Raw genomic sequence first — 19966 nt, 5'->3', positions numbered from 1 at the left:
GCTCCATATAATCCTCACACGTCTCTTCTTCATGTTATCGCGGCTCTATATAATCATCACGCGTCTCTTCATGTGATCGCGGCTCTGTATAATCCTCACACGTCTGTTCTTCATGTGATCGCGGCTCTATATAATCATCACACGTCTGTTCTTCATGTGATCGCGGCTCTATATAATCCTCACGTCTGTTCCTCATGTGATCGCGGCTCTGTATAATCCTCACGTCTGTTCTTCATGTGATCGCAGCTCTATATAATCCTCACATGTCTCTTCTTCATGTGATCGCGGCTCTGTATAATCATCACATGTCTCTTCTTCATGTGATCGTGGCTCTATATAATCCTCACACGTCTGTTCTTCATGTGATTGCGGCTCTATATAATCCTCACGTCTCTTCATGTGATCGCGGCTCTATATAATCCTCACACGTCTCTTCTTCATGTGATCGTGGCTCTATATAATCCTCACACGTCTGTTCTTCATGTGATCGCGGCTCTATATAATCCTCACATGTCTCTTCATGTGATCGCGGCTCTATATAATCCTCACACGTCTCTTCTTCATGTGATCGTGGCTCTATATAATCCTCACACGTCTGTTCTTCATGTGATCGCGGCTCCATATAATCCTCACACGTCTCTTCTTCAAGTGATCGCGGCTCTATATAATCCTCACACGTCTCTTCTTCATGTTATCGCGGCTCTATATAATCATCACGCGTCTCTTCATGTGATCGCGGCTCTGTATAATCCTCACACGTCTGTTCTTCATGTGATCGCGGCTCTATATAATCATCACACGTCTGTTCTTCATGTGATCGCGGCTCTATATAATCCTCACGTCTGTTCCTCATGTGATCGCGGCTCTGTATAATCCTCACGTCTGTTCTTCATGTGATCGCAGCTCTATATAATCCTCACATGTCTCTTCTTCATGTGATCGCGGCTCTGTATAATCATCACATGTCTCTTCTTCATGTGATCGCGGCTCTATATAATCATCACATGTCTCTTCTTCATGGAATCGCGGCTCTGTATAATCCTCACACGTCTCTTCTTCATGTGATCGCGGCTCTATATAATCCTCACGTCTGTTCCTCATGTGATCGCGGCTCTATATAATCATCACACGTCTGTTCTTCATGTGATCGCGGCTCTATATAATCATCACACGTCTCTTCTTCATGTGATCGCGGCTCTGTATAATCCTCATGCGTCTCTTCTTCATGTGATCGCGGCTCTATATAATCCTCACGTCTGTTCCTCATGTGATCGCGGATCTGTATAATCATCACATGTCTCTTCTTCATGTGATCGCGGCTCTGTATAATCCTCACACGTCTCTTCTTCATGTGATCGCGGCTCTATATAATCATCACACGTCTGTTCTTCATGTGATCGCGGCTCTATATAATCCTCACGTCTGTTCCTCATGTGATCGCGGCTCTGTATAATCATCACATGTCTCTTCTTTATGTGATCGCGGCTCTATATTATCCGGTTTCTTTGCTCTGGCACTGTCTGGGTGTGTGTTACAGGGGGAGCGTGACCATCACTAAGTGCTTTTGTCCAGCTCAATATTTCCTAATTAATTCTCAGCCTTGAGAGCAGAGATTAGAGAAAAAATCCAAATTACAGCTCAGCCGTGCGTGCGATGTATTGACGGACACACGTGACCAGAGGCGGCCTGTCAGAAGCTTTTCAGCAGACCCTATCTGGCTTCTGGTGTAAAGATGGTGTGGTGTTTGGGGATCAGGATATCCCGGGGGTCGGCTCCTTCGGGGAGGATGAAGGGGTCCCTGCTCTGCGGGGTGGCTCGGCTGATGGGACTAATGTCTTTTTTTTTTTTCCTTCCAGTTTGCGGCGCAATGACTACACGGTTCAGGTGAATGTTAACGACTACCTTGACATTTACTGCCCACATTATAACGATACGGTGGCGGATCACCGGATGGAGCAGTATATCCTGTACATGGTGAATTATGAGGGCTACCACTCCTGCAACACCAGCCATGGCTTCAAGCGCTGGGAATGTAACCGGCCGCACTCCCCGCACAGCCCTATCAAGTTCTCGGAGAAGTTTCAGCGGTACAGCGCCTTTTCTCTGGGGTACGAGTTCCACGCGGGACACAACTACTACTACATCTGTGAGTACCGGAGAGTAGAGCCGCATTGGGGCCATCAAGTACATTCAGCAAGCGCGCTGAAGATCTCAGTGTCCCAGGAACAGAACCAAGGCGTTACATTTTAGCCCAGTGGTGAGCCGCCTGCAGCCTCCGACAGGGGAGCGTCTTACCTTGCGTTTGTTAGATGGAGGACGTGTCATCTGACTCTGGGTTTGTGCACCATGTATTGCATGCCTGCACTGTCCTGTAATACGGATGCCTGTATAATAGCGGTGTAATAAGACTGGTGCATATCTCACCCTAGTGGTCAAAATATAGAATTGCACATGTGATCAGTGCAGTGGATGTTGCTCACTGACACAGGAGGAGCCGCTGCCTCTGAGTCTGCGAGTGATCACTGCCATCCATCTACCCCAGAGCGAAGGCTCACACCGGATTGTGGGATCTGTCCGGCTGATGTATGGCCTCCTCGCACCCCAAATTCTGCCGGATGTAAGGGGGATGGCCTCACTCCCAAGTCACATGTGAGGGGGCACTAATCACAGCATGCAGGTGAAGGCTCCCGCTGCAGTCATCTGTTGTCCGGTGGATGGACATCCCCGGTCCCCTTACAGGATCCCTCCTGCTGATACTCAGTTGAACCCTTCAGTTGTTCCTCCTGGTATTTTAGTCTTAATTTTTACATTGCACCCATTCTTATTGTTTTTTGTTTTTTTTTTCTTTTTCCAGCAACACCAACCCACAACCACCGGCACTCGTGTCTGAAGATGAAAGTGTCCGTGTTCTGCGCAACCAGTAAGTGTTTAAAACCTGGGACCTGGGGGGATGGTGATTGCTTACTGTTGTCAGGACTACGTCAGGCGCGTGGTAATGGTGTCGTCCTTCCCCCGCAGCGGCTCATTCTGGAGAGAAGCACGCTCCCACCCTGCCCCAATTCACGATAGGACCAGAGGTGAAGATTGAAGACCTAGGTGAGTCTGCTCACCAGGGCTGTGGAGTTGGAGTCGTGGAGTCGGAGCTAATTTTGATGGAGTCGGAGCCGGAGTCGGAGCTAATTTTGATGGAGCCGAAGTCGCAGCTCATTTTGATGGAGTCGGAGTCGGTATAAAATGAACCGGCTCCGACTCCTAGAATATATAATAAATTGGGGACAGTAGTGCAATGCAGAATGTGTTGAATATTTTTTCATAGGAATTTGGGAAAGTTATGAAATGTCCTATAAATGGCTGTTCTGTTCCTGATCTAAGGCTACATTCACACACAGCGTTTTTGCTGCGTTTTTTGAGGATACATTTGTCAGCTGCAAAAGCAGATCAGCTTTTTAAAAAACTGCATCACCTGAAAGGTTTTTGAGCTCATAAAAAAGCATTAGAAAAAGGCCACACAAGCTGACTGCTCATTCTTTGTGAGGATCCTCACAAAACGCTGTGTCTGAATGTCCTATCTTGTCACCCATTGCCTTTGCTGGATGCCCAGAGTCACTGCATTTCACTCAATTATTTTGCCATCAATATTCGATGTTTGTAAAGAAGAAATAAATTGTTAGCAAGACACTGGCAGTAACAGATAGTAAAGCTCATCACAGCAGCCAGCTTCTCCAGGCCTTAGTGGAAAAAGTTCTACAAGATTACCAACTCAAAAAAGAACAGGTTCTTGCTATTGTAAAGGACAATGCTTCAAACTTGATAAGTACAATTAAACTGATGAATGAGAGTAATGAACAACAGCTAGAAGAAAATTTAGGATTTAGTATGTGTGAGATGGAGCCACAGCGCTGCTCATGTAACGGAGGAACAAACAGATATTACAACAGAAGAACAGCAAAATGATACTTTAGGATTAGATGATCTTGTTGAAGCTGCTTCAAAACTGCTGTCATGTGACCCGGAAGTTGTGGTGTTGCCACTGTACTGTATCGTACTATACTGGCGTGCGCCGCATCCGCCAAACTGGTGAAAAGCCGGATGTGTGAAACTGGGCGGACATGCTGGAAATCTAATTGGAAAAGTGAGGAAGTTGGTTATTGCCGCCAGAACCCCTAAAATTGATTCCATCTTGAAGAAATGTGCTGGGAAAGGGGCAATTGTTGATCAAGCCACTCGGTGAGGAAGTACTTATTTAATGACTGAGCGATTGCTTGAACTAAAATCATTTCTTATAGATATGGTAAACCCTCAAGTAACCTTAAATGAAGGTCATTGGACACAGGTGGCTAAATTGAAGGAATTGCTTAATCACCCATTTACCGTGACTAAAAAATTACAAGCTGAGGATTTAACTCCTGGCATTTTCATATGGGAGTGGAAGAACTTGCTATTTTGCCTGTCCCAAACAGGAGGTTTAATCGCAGATGGCATTTCTGCTTCAATGAAATGGAGAGATACACAGCTATTGGAAAATAAAATTCTTCTGACAGCTGTTTATGTGGACCCAAGTCTTCGTATACTGCTTGATGATCAACAGCTTACTAAAGGAAAAGAAGCTTTGAGTGAGGTAGCAGTTAGGATGAGCGGCTACAGGACTGCCAGGCGCAAGAGGACTTGGGTCCTGACAGTGCTACTGCTGCCATATCTTCATCCTCATCAGATGAGGAGTTTAACTTTGAGAAGTATTTGGATGACATGAAGCAGCAAAGTGTTGCCGCAAGGAAAAAGATTTCCCTCTGTCACCTATAGCAGCAGATTGACCAGATTTCAGTAAAATGTTTCACTTGCTCTCAAAGAAATAGAAAAATTCAACCGTTCATCAAAACTGACTGTGCATGAGGCAATTCCTTTATACCCGGAAATTGTTAGAGATGTTGCCCATGTGGTTATTGCTTTGCCTCCAACCCAAGTTACTGTAGAGAGGATGTTCTCTAGCCTTAATATTGGGTCAGATCAGGTCATCTGTGAAGGAGGATCTGATGGAGGCAATTCTATGTCTTACAACAAATTCATAGACTACACAAATGTTATTTACTATGTTTTTGTTGAAAACTGTTTTTTGCCACCTACATAGTGTTTTATTTATATATATATATATATATATATATATATATAGATAATGCACTATGTAAGTGGCAAAAAACATTTTTCATCAAAAACATACTAAATATTTAGCATAATGCTCATATTTAAGTGAAAAATATATTGTAGTATAATGTGAACATCAGACATTTAATCATTTTTATGATACAATAATCAAGATATTTAGATAGAACATAAAATATATTTATTGTAATACAACTTTAGAACACAAACTAATAAATTGTAAATATGTAATATATATAATATATAATTATACAGTGTGTGTGTATATATATTACACAAGATATATATGTAGTCTACTGTATATTACATATTGTATTACATATTTACAATTTATTAGTTTTTTGTGTTCTAAAGTTGTATCCAATAAATATATTTTATGTTCTATTAAAATATCTTGATTATTGTATCATAAAAATTAAATGTCTGATGATCACATACACATGTTGATGTCCTACAATAAATTTTTCACCTAACTATAAGCAATATATGTAGGAGTCGGAGTGGTGGAGTCTGAGTCTGTGCAAGGGAAATTGAAGAGTCTGAGTCGAAGGTTTAGCTTACCGACTCCACAGCCCTGCTGCTCACTCGTGGTGCGCTGTCTCCCCCTGCAGGATGGTCGACTCATAGCAGTTTCTCACACTTCCTCACATGCTGGTGTCCGGATCATATTCTACAGGAGGTGCCCATAGATGCAGATCGGTAGTTGATGACCCGCAGAGTGGTCTCGTGCCTCATCCATGACAGGCCATCACACCCATCAAATATGGCAGTCTGCAGGCACCTGCTACTTGTGCCCGGTGTCGTCCCGAAAGATTCGGAAATTGCAGCCAAGTGTTTGACTGGATTAGTGATTGAGCTCTGACTACCCGGGACTAAGACACCAGCTTCATTGCTGCTGTTGGAATGTAGATTGGATTGTTCCTGGCCGGCCAGATAATCACACGAGCTGCTTCCCTTCATCGTGTTTAGCTGTTATTGCCGCCCGCACGACGGTGTCACAGGGCGACTCTGAGCTTAATGTTTTTGGGCTCCCAAAGACACTGCTGCTCCTGTCATAAATATAAACCTCCTTGGGTGTTGTGTAAGTAAACCCTTGTCTAATGTCCCACTCGTCTACCTTCACTCTCCACCTTCCTACATCAATCACCTTTTTCACGCTCTACATCCCCTGACTGACCTCGGCCCCTGCCCTCCGCCTACCTCTGACTATGACCTCGACCCCTACCCTCCACCCATATCTCGGACTGCAACCGGGGCTCTTGCCCTTTGCCCGCATCTTGGACTGGGACTCTGGCCCTTGCCCTTTGCCCGCATCTTGGACTGGGACTCTGGTCCGTGCCCTCTGCCCGCCTCTTGGACTGGGACTCTGGTCTGTGCCCTCTGCCCTCCTCTTGGACTGGGACTCTGGTCCGTGCCCTCTGCCCGCCTCTTGGACTGGGACTCTGGTCCGTGCCCTCTGCCCACCTCTTGGACTGGGACTCTGGTCCGTGCCCTCTGCCCGCCTCTTGCACTGGGAACCTGGTCCGTGCCCTCTGCCCACCTCTTGGACTGGGAACCTGGTCCGTGCCCTCCGCCCGCCTCTTGGACTGGGAACCTGGTCCGTGCCCTCCGTCCGCCCATTGGACTGGGACTCTGGTCTGTGCCCTCTGCCCGCCCATTGGACTGGGACTCTGGTCCGTGCCCTCTGCCCGCCCATTGGACTGGGACTCTGGTCCGTGCCCTCTGCCTGCCCATTGGACTGGGACTCTGGTCCGTGCCCTCTGCCCCCGCTCATTGGACTGGGACTCTGGTCCGTGCCCTCTGCCCCCGCTCATTGGACTGGGACTCTGGTCCGTGCCCTCTGCCCGCCTCTTGGACTGGGACTCTGGTCCATGCCCTCTGCCCGCCTCTTGGACTGGGACTCTGGTCCGTGCCCTCTGCCCGCCTCTTGGACTGGGACTCTGGTCCGTGCCCTCTGCCCGCCTCTTGGACTGCCACTTGAGCCCATTTCTGCTTTACTGTTGGACACCAGATCTTGCTTTCCTCCATTCACCTTTTCCCTCCTGTATTTCAGGTAACTTTAATCCAGAGATCCCCAAGTTGGAGAAGAGCATTAGTGGGACGAGCCCGAAGCGAGAACACTTACATTTGACGGTGGCCGTCTCTCTGCTCCTAATGACTCTCTTGGCGTCTTAGTTTTCTTGTTTCAGGCTGAAGACCTCGGAGAAATGAATGCAATCTCCACATTCAGAACTCTGTAAGGACTGTGCAGGTTGGGGAGCGGCTGATGGGAGGAGGAGCAGCGTCCTTAATCTCATTTATTTATTTTTTTTTTAACAAAAATCTTTTTTTTTTTTATTAAGACTGAACCTGCGGCACTAAAATCACAACCCTGACACTAGTGGACACTATCGAGGTCTTGTGATTTCTTGAATAATATCATTGAGCAGACAGGACCAAGGAGCTGCTGCCTAGAGCTTGTGATCCACAGGGCCCTGCTCTGCCCCGGCCCACAACATACAACTGGCGGCCACACCTATGGGCTGTTATTACTTGAGTGCCTATGCCCGTTAGGCATTGAGCACCCGGCGGTCGGCTGCAGGGAGCGATCAGCTGATCACCCGGCGGCCGGCTACTGGGAGCGATCAGCTGATCACCCGGCTGCCGGCAAGTGACAGCGCTCAGCTGATCACCGGCGGTCGGCTGCAGGGAGCGATCAGCTGATCACCCGGCGGCCGGCTACTGGGAGCGATCAGCTGATCACCCGGCGGCCGGCTGCAGATCAGCTGATCGTTCACAATAGTCTGCCGCTGGTAAAACTGTAAAAAAAAAAAAAAAAAAAAAAAAATCAAAACGAATTGCGTTGTTTTGCAGCATCCGTTGCATCCGTTACACAACGCAATGCAACGGATACCGTTCAACGCAAGTGTGAAACTAGCCTTAGACTGAACCTGCGGCACTAAAATCACAACCCTGACACTAGTGGACACTATCGAGGTCTTGTGATTTCTTGAATAATATCATTGAGCAGACAGGACCAAGGAGCTGCTGCCTAGAGCTTGTGATCCACAGGGCCCTGCTCTGCCCCGGCCCACAACATACAACTGGCGGCCACACCTATGGGCTGTTATTACTTGAGTGCCTATGCCCGTTAGGTTCCTGCGAGGATAGGATGCACGCCGAGTGCAGGACCTTGGGCTGACAACAGACCATCGTTTTAGTCAGCCTTACAATCCCCTGAGTTGGTTTTTTCCATTCCTCCTGGACATGTTGCACTTTGGTTCTTTTCTGGATGCCCTTGTGATATCTTGCCCAGATTACCGCCAGCCTCATGGATTTTCCTGGCCAAGTGCATTGAGCACAGTAGCAGAACCCTTTACCAAATGTTTGGCTCTAACACTTTCTGGTGCCATATTGTGTACTTTTCCTTCCCAAGGTCCTCAGACACCTTATATCAATAAGCCAACCTGATTCAATGGATGATAAAACTGCAAAACACCGGAAGAGGTGGAAGTACCAGACCTGCAGTGATGGCCACTGCTCCTTCTGGATGTCCAGGCTCAGAATTAGGATTAGCTTCCAGGCTTCTGTGGGTCCAGGACTAGCAATGGACAGTCATTAAACCAATGTTCCCTATGTGAGATGTAGCAGAGCCTGGACGCAGCAGACAGAGCGCCCTCAGCTGGTCACAGCTCCACGACAACTGTCCCACAACTCTACAGAGATGAGAGGAAATTGCACTAAATTACCCCAGACCCCTCCACCGGGGACATCCACTGCTCGATAGTCAATACCCTGGGAATTCTTGATGGACAGCTGGGGAACCAGCGCATCCGTAATACAGCAGGACCCCACTGTACAGAGCCGAACGGGGAGAGCAGCATGCAGGAGACAGAATGGCGTTGTAAATACATATCTATCTATATTTTATGTATACCATCCCTGTGATGACGTATACATTGTCCCTTCTGACTGAACTGTAAATTCAAATGTTGTCTTCTATGAAGGCAAGTCTCCACCTATGCAATGCACAGACACTTTGAGAATAAATATCAGACTGACCTTTTTATGAACGGCATCGGCTGTGATTTTCATATAATGCTGTAAACCTAGAAAATGAATAAAAGAATAAACCTGACTAGTCACTTGTACTTGCAGGGGAGGGTGAGGAACAAGGTGCAAGTACCAGCCCGACATCAACCCTGTCCTCACCCGTGGCTCAATGTTGGCTTATACCCAACACCTCAACGGTCTCCGCTCACCTCTCATCAGGAATACCCAATACTTCCCTGGTCCCCGCTCACCTCTTGTCGGAATACCCAACACCTCCACGGTGCCCGCTCGTCGGGAATACCCATCATGGCCACGGCTCTCGTCGGAAATACCAAACACCTTCACGGCCACGGCTCTCCTCTCGTCGGGAATACCCAACACCTCCACTGCTACGGCTCTCCTCTCGTCGGGAATACCCAACACCTCGACTGCCACCATGCCTCCACTGTATTCTTCTTGCCATATCCATGGTCCTCGTGTCCCTCTCGCCTAGAACACCCGACACATGCGAGGTCCCCCTGCTCCACTCGCCTAGAACACCCCACACATGCGAGGTCCCCCTGCTCCACTCGCCTAGAACACCCCACACATGCGAGGTCCCCCTGCTCCACTCGCCTAGAACACCCCACACATGCGAGGTCCCTCTGCTCATGTGCAATACATGACATCTATTATCCCAGCACCTTTGTTCGTCTAGGGTACACAACACTTCAATGGGAGCATGGATGGTTCTTGCACCCCTCTCACCTGCCATAACACTTAGGGTAAATCTATATATTGTGTTCCTTTTTCCTGTAATGACTTCTGGTGTAAATCTATGTATTCCTCTATCCTATATTATCACAAATTTGAGGTAAACAGATGGTCCTCATGTTGCACTGCCTTTCACACCTGTACACAACCTCTGCCTGCGCTCTCGCTCCCAGGTCAGGAATTTCAATGCTGCCTCCTTCCACCCACAGTCTGGGAAAATCTGATGCCCTCACTTCTCTTAAAAAGCTGATAAACTGCGCCCTTCATTCACCTCAGTATGTTCGGGACCTGCATGATCTCTGTCTACTGCAGCCGTAGCTGAAGTGACCAGTAGAGGGCACCATGATCAGTCTACTGCAGGAGGTGTCACCAGCAGAGGGCACCATAGTCTGTCTACTGCATACCGTGTTTCCCCGAAAATAAGACATCCCCCGAAAATAAGACATAGCAGGAGTATTCAGGGATGCTTTAATATAAGACATCCCCTGAAAATAAAACTTGCTGAGGTCAAAAATGAAGTGTCATGCAGCGGTGAAAGAGTTAAAGACACTGCAGGACACTTCATTATAGGCAGCGGACACCCCCAGAAGAGAGAAGACAGAAGAAAGAAGACCCCCGATCATACTCACAAGACGCCGACCGGGAGCAGGTGAGCGCATCAAGGTCCTGCAGCTGCGGAACACACACACACACACGCACATAAGAACAGACACACACACATCAGATCACACTCACTCTCACACACACATCAGATCACATCCACACACTCACAACATCCAGCGATATCGCTTGCTTCTCGGCGGCGATACTCTGCGTGCAGTGACCTTCCAAGACCTGCAGGAGGATCACATGGCCGGAAGCATGTGGTATCTCTGGATGTTGTGATTGTGTAAGCGTGTATGTGCGATATCGTCAATGTGTGTGTAAGTGTATGCGATCGGATGTGTGCGTGTATGCTGTCTGATGTGTGAGTGTGTGAGTGTATGCGATCGGATCGGTGAGTGTCGGCAGAGGAGCACGGCGTGCAGTACAGCTACTGGGATCGTGGGGTGGGTGGGAAGAAGTGGGGTGGGTGTGTGTTTGTGTGTGAGTGAGTGTGACCTGATGTGTGTGTTTGTGAGATCTGATGTCAGCCAGACGCAGGGGAGCACAGCTGCAGAGAGATCACAGGGAGAAGTGTGTGCGTGTGTGTGTGTGTGTGTGTGTGTGAGAGAGATCTGATGTCAGTCAGACGCAGGGGAGCACAGCTGCAGGGAGGTGTGTGTGTGTGTGTGTGTGTGTTCGTTCTGATGTCAGCCAGACGCAGGGGAGGCGTGCAGCATATCTGATGGGAGATCACAGAAGGATCTGGGAGCCATACAGACGCCCTGGTCTGGTAAGTATGACGATCCTGGGATGGGAGGGGTCTGCTTTATGTGGGGGATAAACTTACCCCCAACCATGTCTCCTCGAGAATAAGACACCCCCCTGAAAATAAGACATAGTGCTTTTTTGAGGGCAAAAAAAAAATATAGGACAGTGTGTCTTATTTTCGGGGAAACGGTAGTAGCTAATATCACCAGCAGAGGGCACAGTTATCTGTCTACTGTAGCAGTAGCTGATATCACCAGCAGAGGGCACAATGATCTGTCTACTGTAGCAGTAGTTGTCACCGACAGATGGCACAATGATCGGTCTACTGTAGCAATAGCTGATGTCACCAGCAGAAGGCACCATGAATTTGTCTACTGCAGCAGTAGCTGATGTCATCAGCAGAGGGCACCGTGATCTGTCTGCTGTAGCATGAAGTGTCACCAGCAGAGGGCACCATGATTTCAGTCTGCAGCAGTAGCTGATGTCACAAGTAGAGGGCACCGTGATCTCAGTCTGCTGTAGCACGAAGTGTCACCAGCAGGGGGCACCATGATTTGTCTACTGCAGGAATAGCAATAGCTGATGTCACCAGCAGAGGGCACCATTATTTGTCTACTGCAGCAGTAGCTGATGTCATCAGCAGAGGGCACCATGATCTCAGTCTACTGTTGTAGTTGTCACCAGCAGAGGGCACCATGCTGTAGCAGTAGAGGGCACAATGATCCGAGTCTAGTGCAGCAGTAGTTTGTCACCAGCAGAGAGACCATGATTTGAGTTTACTGTAGGTGTAACCAGCAGACGGGTGGAATGATCATGGTTGCAGGGATTGTGATTTGAGCCTAGGAGTGCAGAGGTCCCGCCGACCTCAACGCCTGCTTCAGCTGGATGTGTATCTCCGGGCCCATCGGGTCCCTACGCTGTAAACTGCGGCGGTGTTGAGGCGAACATGTATGCCGACTGCTTAAGAAGATGAATATTCACTGCTCTCCACGCCCTTAATCCCGCCCACATCTTTTCACTGAAGCTGAGGTGGGCGGTATTATGGGCGTGTAGAACAGTGAATATTCATTTTATTTACTAGCCGCATATGTGATCACCAAGTCGCCGGCTTCCTGCAGCTGCGGGGCGATCGTCTGCTGCTATTGAAGAGAACGATTTCACTGCTCTGCACACCCATAATCCCAGGCGTGTGGGGAAGTGAATGTGCCAACAGCTGACGCAGGTGCAAGTGACGTCATGTGCTGCGCCACGAACACACTGAAGTCAGTTCCCAAGCATGCCATTATTAAAGGAGGAGATCTAGGGGAGGTGAATATACCGTGTTTCCCCGAAAATAAGACCTCTTTCGACAATAAGGCCTAGCAGGAGTTTTCAGGGAGGCTTAAATATAAGACATCCCCTGAAGATAAGACTTAGCCGCGGTGCAATAATGAAGTGTCCGTGCAGCAGTAAAAAAAAAAGTTAAAGAATCCTGCAAGACACTTCATTAAAGACAGCGGACACCCACTAAAGAAAGAAGAGTGAAGACACCCCCCACCCCCACCCCCCCGATCATACTCACCAGACGCCAATTGGGAGCAGGGGAGCGCATCAAGGTCCTGCGGTGGAACATACACATCAGATCACATACACTTACTACAGATCACATCCATGTACTCGCGATATCGTTTGCTTCTCGGCGCGTAAGGACCTGCAACACTGTGCAGTGAGCTTCCAGAACCTTGCATCACATGGCCAGAAGCACGTGGTATCTCTGGATGTTGTGTGTGCGCGCAATTGTACTGGTATGTGCGATTTCGTGAGTGTGTGTATGCGATCGGATGTGTGAGTTTATGCTGTCTCGTGTGCGTGTCGGCAAGAGGCAGAGGAGGACGGCGTGCTGCACAACTGCCTGGAGCCCCACCGGAGATCACAGGGAGGAATGATGTGAAATCTGGTTTTGTGTGTGTGTGTGTGTGTCTGTCATTCAGATGCATGGGAGGACAACGTGCTGCACAGAGATCACAGGGAGGAGTGATATGGAATCTGATGTGTCTATATGAGTGTGCGATCTGATGTGTGTGTGTGTGTGTGTGTGTCTGTCATTCAGATGCATGGGAGGACAACGTGCTGCACAGAGATCACAGGGAGAAGTGATATGGAATCTGACGTGTCTATATGAGTGTGCGATCTGATGTGTGTGTGTGTGTGTGTGTCTCTGTCATTCAGATGCATGGGAGGACAACGTGCTGCACAGAGATCACAGGGAGGAGTGATATGGAATCTGACGTGTCTATATGAGTGTGCGATCTGATGTGTGTGTGTGTGTGTGTCTCTGTCATTCAGATGCATGGGAGGACAACGTGCTGCACAGAGATCACAGGGAGGAGTGATATGGAATCTGACGTGTCTATATGAGTGTGTGATCTGATGTGTGTGTGTGTGTGAAGCCCCACAAGTGCAGTGTCGGTGCATTACCTTCAGGGACTCCACTCGGCTGGATCTTGTCACAGGTAGGGAATCTTCAGTTTTGATCGTGACGCCACTCTCAGTATTGCGGTCAGTGGGGACCGCCACTGCAGGTTAAGGGTCGCCTGGGGCTGATGGTGTGTGCAGTTAGTTGGAATAGCCTCCTGAGAGTGAGGCAAGCCCCAGGGCCCTGTGTAAGTTTGTAGTACCACAAGTCGCAGAATGACCACACAGGCAGGATGTCTTTTAGGGTTTTTACTCACATTTGATGGCAGGGTGAGTAACCCGGGCGTAGCTGGGATGAACCAGATGGGAACCAGGTATCCTTCAGGCTGACTTTATGAGGGTGACTACTGACTCGCCTTCCTTAGCCCTTGGTGGTTTGGGGTGACCCCGACTTTTAGTCCCTATGGGGGTCGCCCAGGGAAGATGCTGCAGCCTCTCTCCCCCTTTTGTTTGCCGTTTGCTTGTTCCCCGGACCAGGCCACTCCAGCTTCTTGCCTCCTGTGACCTATGGGCCCTCACTGCGGTTACGTGGCTGCGGCTTTTGTGGTGTTGTGGTGTGGGCTTTGAGAGCCCCACACCGGCAGGTTTAGCAGAAGAAAGCTGGATCTATCTTCGCTTCGGGATCTGCCGCCCGGTTGGGCCTGGTGCTCTCTAGCAGTCTCCTTACTTCCCACTCCGTTGCACTCTCTAGCTGAAGCTGGCTTTCAGGCAGCACTCCTAGTTGACCGTTCTCCCCCGTCTGTAGCCACTGCGCGGACGCTGTCAGATTGCACAGCTCCAGGGATCTGCTCCTCACTTGAGCTCCCTGGACTCTACACTCCACTGGCTCACTGCTCCTCCTCTCCTGTTCTTGCCTACGCCACCTAGCAACCAGACTCTCTTACCACACCCCTTGAGAGGAGATGGAGGCTTTTGGCCCCCTCCACTATTCCAGTGAAGGTCAAGGCTTTGCCCCCTCCTGGGACCCCCCAGGGGTCCTCTCAAAGGTACATGTGTGATACCTGATCACTATGCGCCTGTGTTCCACACCCCAGTCAGCCTTCTGGATTACCTGTATTGTACTGTCCCCAGCATGGGTGCAGTACTCAGTGGTGCCTGACCAGGTCAGGGGCGCCACATTCCCCCTTAGTTATCACCAGCACGTCCTCGGGCTGCAAGACAACATTTTAAAATGCATAAAACATTAAAACATGTAAAACATTTTTAAAAGCACCAGGTACCATACATCACCACCCTCCACCCACAAGTCCGTTAACCCACCCAAAACCCTTTCACGTTGGCCGCGACTTCAGCCACTTCTGGCAGGATGTAGAGGCGGCTTACATGGGCTGGTGGTTTCAGGGTATACCTGGCCTGGTGGATCCGCGCCTTCAGCCTCTTCTGGCAGGATGCAGAGGCGGCCTCCACAGTTGGTGCTGACCAGGTACCCTCTTTGTGGTGGTGAGCCAAGGCCCCATAAACAGGCGTGCTCTCTGGTTGCAGGTGAGCCAAGGCCCTATATACGGACGGGCTCCTCCTGGTTGCAGACGAGCCAAGCCCCTAAACAGGCTGACTCTGGTGGCGGTGGTGCCCTCTGGTGTAACTATTTACACTGCGAGAGTTTGTGGCTATAGCCAGTTCATAGCCTTAAGGTTTATGGTTTTTCTCACAATAGTTTTTGTGGGCACATGCTTAAACGTTGCAAAACAAACTTTCAAAACTTCAACTGGTAACTTCTTACTTTACTTTTACTTTACTCCTCTTTACCAGGGCTTGGGCCTGCTGGGCTGCGGCACCTGTTGCTTTCTGGCTCTTTGTCGTCGTCTGTGGTTGTTTCCTCTGTAGGTTCCTTGTCTTTTCTCTCTTGATCTTCATCTGTGTCTCTATCTCTGTCTTTTCTTTCCTCTTTGGGACATGGTGCTACGTCTAAGGCATAGTAGCCCCTTTCTCCTTGATGCAAGGTGAACTGTACTGCGTCTCCAATTTTCAAATTTCTGCCTGAATGTCCTCTGGGCAGGTGGGCTTGAACATCTCTCCGATTCACAAATATGCCCTCTTTTATTCCTCTTGCTACAATAAAGCCGTATCCGCTTTTCAAATTGAAGTCCTCTACTACTCCTCTGTAAAGGGGTCCTCTGACCTGGGCTCTGGACCTTCTCAGTAATCTTTTCTCCTGTAGGTCTCTGGCTGCAACTTCTCTCTGCTCTGGAGACTGTGGTGTTGGAGGATACTCTGCTCTGCTGCGCCGTGTCTTGCGGGCTGGGTTCTGCTGGGTGCAGCTCACAAACTCCCAGGTAAGGCTTTTGGGCAGTTCTTCATCTGCAGACGGTGTCAAATCCTCTTCATCCCAGCGGGAATAGGGCAACATCTCCGGTTCTGAGTATAGATCCACTGCTGGTGGCTCCGGAGTCAGCTCCTCAGCTTCCTGGCCTCCTCTCCCCCTTAGTTCTTCTTGGCACTCCTTTGGTGGCAGTGCTGGGGATGGGCTTTCTTCAGCTGGTCTGGGCGGTGGACTCTCTGGCGCGACTGCAGGGGTTGCCTGAATCTCCTTGGGGGTATGCGGAGGGAGCAGATACCGATCCACCATCTCTTGTGGGAACTGGGCCTCTAGATCAGCCTTCAGCTTCCAGTATTCGGGGTCCTCTCCTATCAGGGTCTTCCTAGCAGGGACCTCTCTGGACTGGGGAGCGGTGTCTGCTCTGGCCTTGCAGGCCGGGGTAAATGATGAGGTAATCTCTTGGCGGGCCGCGCCTGGCATGGCGGCGGCCTGGTCTTGGCGGGCCGCGCCCTGGATGGCGGCGGCCTGGTCTTGGCGGGCCGCGCCCTGGATGGCGGCGGCCTGGTCTTGGCGGGCCGCGCCCTGGATGGCGGCGGCCTGGTCTTGGCGGGCCGCGCCCTGGATGGCGGCGGCCTGGTCTTGGCGGGCCGCGCCCTGGATGGCGGCGGCCTGGATCGGCGTCTCAGCTGCGATGGGATCTGTGCAGGCTGGGCTGGACGTCGCTGCAGCAGTCTGGGCTTGGCGGGCCGCGCCTGGCGTGGCTGCGGCCTGGTTCAGCACCTCACTTGCGGCGCGGACGAGCGTTGCTGCGGCGGTGGGGTCTCGACGGGCCGGGCCTAGCAGGGCGGCGGCCTGAGTCAGCGTCACACCTGCGGCGCGGATGAGGGTCGCAGTGGCAGCCGGTTCTTTGCGGGCCGGACTGGGCGTTGCTGCAGGGACCGGGTCTTGGTGGGCCGAGCAGGGCATCGCTGCGGCGGCCGGGGCTTGGCGGGCCGCACCTGGCGTGGCTGCGGCCTGCTTCAGCGTCGCCGCACCGGACGCCTCTTCGGGGACCGCGGGCGTGGCAGCCGGGGTCGGGGCGCTTGCGCTGGCCGGGGCATCACTCGACTCACCCACCGGTGGCAGCATCGGGGTCTGCGTCATCGCCGTCCTGTCTGGCACTCGGCGCGTGGCTCTCCTTTCATAGGCCCGAACCGCGGCAGCCATCTCCAGCAGGTCCATTCGCTCTTCTCTAATCTGCTCCACGACCCGGTTCTCCAGTCGGTCGCAGAACTGGGCCAGCTCCCGATACCACCAGGCAGCGGAGCCCGGTTCTGGATTTCTGCGGTCAGACGCCATTTCTTCTGCGCCGTCTTCTGCACGACTCTCCAGCTGTGGACTCGCCGTTGCCTCCGATAACAAGCTGTTCAGTTTTTGCTCTGCTTCTTTCAGCAGCTCCTCTCCCAGCAGCAGGCCTGTGGCTCTCTTTCCTTCCCGCCGTCTCTGGACGCTTCCACTCTCATAGCTGGCAAGCTCCGAACTCTGCAGGGGATCTCTGGGTAGCCACACCTCTTCGTGGGCGGTAACTTCTTCCAGCGCGGGCTGCTGTTGTTTTTCAGCGCGCTTTTCATGGTGGCAATATGGCGGCGCTTCCAATTTTTCAAGCGGACCGCCCAGGCACATGGTCACCTGTCTGGACAGGTCTAGTCCTTATCCTGTTCGTGACGCCAGATGTGAAGCCCCACAAGTGCAGTGTCGGTGCATTACCTTCAGGGACTCCACTCGGCTGGATCTTGTCACAGGTAGGGAATCTTCAGTTTTGATCGTGACGCCACTCTCAGTATTGCGGTCAGTGGGGACCGCCACTGCAGGTTAAGGGTCGCCTGGGGCTGATGGTGTGTGCAGTTAGTTGGAATAGCCTCCTGAGAGTGAGGCAAGCCCCAGGGCCCTGTGTAAGTTTGTAGTACCACAAGTCGCAGAATGACCACACAGGCAGGATGTCTTTTAGGGTTTTTACTCACATTTGATGGCAGGGTGAGTAACCCGGGCGTAGCTGGGATGAACCAGATGGGAACCAGGTATCCTTCAGGCTGACTTTATGAGGGTGACTACTGACTCGCCTTCCTTAGCCCTTGGTGGTTTGGGGTGACCCCGACTTTTAGTCCCTATGGGGGTCGCCCAGGGAAGATGCTGCAGCCTCTCTCCCCCTTTTGTTTGCCGTTTGCTTGTTCCCCGGACCAGGCCACTCCAGCTTCTTGCCTCCTGTGACCTATGGGCCCTCACTGCGGTTACGTGGCTGCGGCTTTTGTGGTGTTGTGGTGTGGGCTTTGAGAGCCCCACACCGGCAGGTTTAGCAGAAGAAAGCTGGATCTATCTTCGCTTCGGGATCTGCCGCCCGGTTGGGCCTGGTGCTCTCTAGCAGTCTCCTTACTTCCCACTCCGTTGCACTCTCTAGCTGAAGCTGGCTTTCAGGCAGCACTCCTAGTTGACCGTTCTCCCCCGTCTGTAGCCACTGCGCGGACGCTGTCAGATTGCACAGCTCCAGGGATCTGCTCCTCACTTGAGCTCCCTGGACTCTACACTCCACTGGCTCACTGCTCCTCCTCTCCTGTTCTTGCCTACGCCACCTAGCAACCAGACTCTCTTACCACACCCCTTGAGAGGAGATGGAGGCTTTTGGCCCCCTCCACTATTCCAGTGAAGGTCAAGGCTTTGCCCCCTCCTGGGACCCCCCAGGGGTCCTCTCAAAGGTACATGTGTGAGACCTGATCACTATGCGCCTGTGTTCCACACCCCAGTCAGCCTTCTGGATTACCTGTATTGTACTGTCCCCAGCATGGGTGCAGTACTCAGTGGTGCCTGACCAGGTCAGGGGCGCCACATGCGTGTGTCTCTGTCATTCAGATGCATGGGAGGACAACGTGCTGCACAGAGATCACAGGGAGGAGTGATATGGAATCTGACGTGTCTATATGAGTGTGCGATCTGATGTGTGTGTGTGTGTGTGTCTCTGTCATTCAGATGCATGGGAGGACAACGTGCTGCACAGAGATCACAGGGAGGAGTGATATGGAATCTGACGTGTCTATATGAGTGTGCGATCTGATGTGTGTGTGTGTGTGTGTCTCGGCCAGATGCAGGGGAGGCGTGCAGCATACCTGCTGGGAACCACACAGACAACCAGGGCTGGTAAGTATGACGATCCTGGGAAGGGGAAGTCTGATCTTTGTGGGGGATAAACTTACCCCCAACCATGTCTCCTCAAGAATAAGACACCCCCTGAAAATAAGACAGTGGGTTTTTTGGGGCTAAAAAAAAATGTAAGACAGTGTCTTATTTTCGGGAAAACGGGGTAATTGGTAATTATTATTTTTTTTTTCTGCATGCGGCGTGATGGGGATCATATGTACCAGGATGGGGGCCATGTAGTATGATAGGGACATATATAGGAGGATGGGGAACAAAGATTCAAACATGGGCAAGTTGCTGAGGAAAAAAAAGCTTTCCCATGCTCTCATATCAAGGGAAAACTGGGCACTAATGAAACAGTGTATATCAGAGCATGGGAAAGCTGGGTGCTGAGGGAAAGATGTATAGCAGATCATGGGAAAGCTGGGTGCTGAGGGAAAAGATGTATAGCAGATCATGGGAAAGCTGGGTACTGAGGGAATGATTTATAGCAAGAGCATGGAAAAGCCGGGTACTGAGGGAAAAATGTATAGTAGAGCGTGGGAAGGCTGGAGGGAGCTGAAGGGCTAGATTTTCCACCGGGTCCCATTGAACAGCAGAGGGCGCTATTTCTGTTTACTGCAGCAGTAGAGTGCACAATGATCTGTATATTGCATCAGTAGCTAATATCACCAGTAGAGGGCACAATGATCTGTCTATTGCATCAGTAGCTAATATCACCAGTAGAGGGCACAATGATCTGTCTACTGTAGCAGAAGGTGTGACAAGCAGAGGGCACCATGATCTGTCCAC

General features: G+C 50.7%; 1 protein-coding gene across 1 annotated transcript; it reads left to right on the top strand.

Moving 5' to 3' along the window:
• The first annotated feature begins 1732 nt into the window (after window positions 1-1732).
• Window positions 1733-7453, top strand: LOC142258111 (ephrin-A3-like). Its single transcript, XM_075330577.1, has 5 exons — window positions 1733-1740; window positions 1857-2146; window positions 2855-2920; window positions 3019-3096; window positions 7211-7453. Exons 1-5 carry the CDS (start codon window positions 1733-1735, stop codon window positions 7330-7332), a joined length of 564 nt encoding a protein of 187 aa, XP_075186692.1. The 3' UTR covers window positions 7333-7453.
• Window positions 7454-19966: the final 12513 nt, after the last annotated feature.

This window comes from Anomaloglossus baeobatrachus, chromosome 12, assembly GCF_048569485.1.
Source record: "Anomaloglossus baeobatrachus isolate aAnoBae1 chromosome 12, aAnoBae1.hap1, whole genome shotgun sequence".
NCBI classification, from domain to species: Eukaryota; Metazoa; Chordata; class Amphibia; order Anura; family Aromobatidae; genus Anomaloglossus; species Anomaloglossus baeobatrachus.
The sequence above is the reverse complement of the archived record's forward strand: the minus strand, read 5'-3'. Positions and strand labels throughout refer to the sequence as shown.

Coding starts and splice junctions, on each gene's coding strand:
- LOC142258111 (XM_075330577.1), top strand. Junction 2,147..2,854: donor ACACAACTACTACTACATCT/GTGAGTACCGGA, acceptor TTCTTTTTCCAG/CAACACCAACCCACAACCAC. Junction 3,097..7,210: donor GGTGAAGATTGAAGACCTAG/GTGAGTCTGCTC, acceptor CCTGTATTTCAG/GTAACTTTAATCCAGAGATC.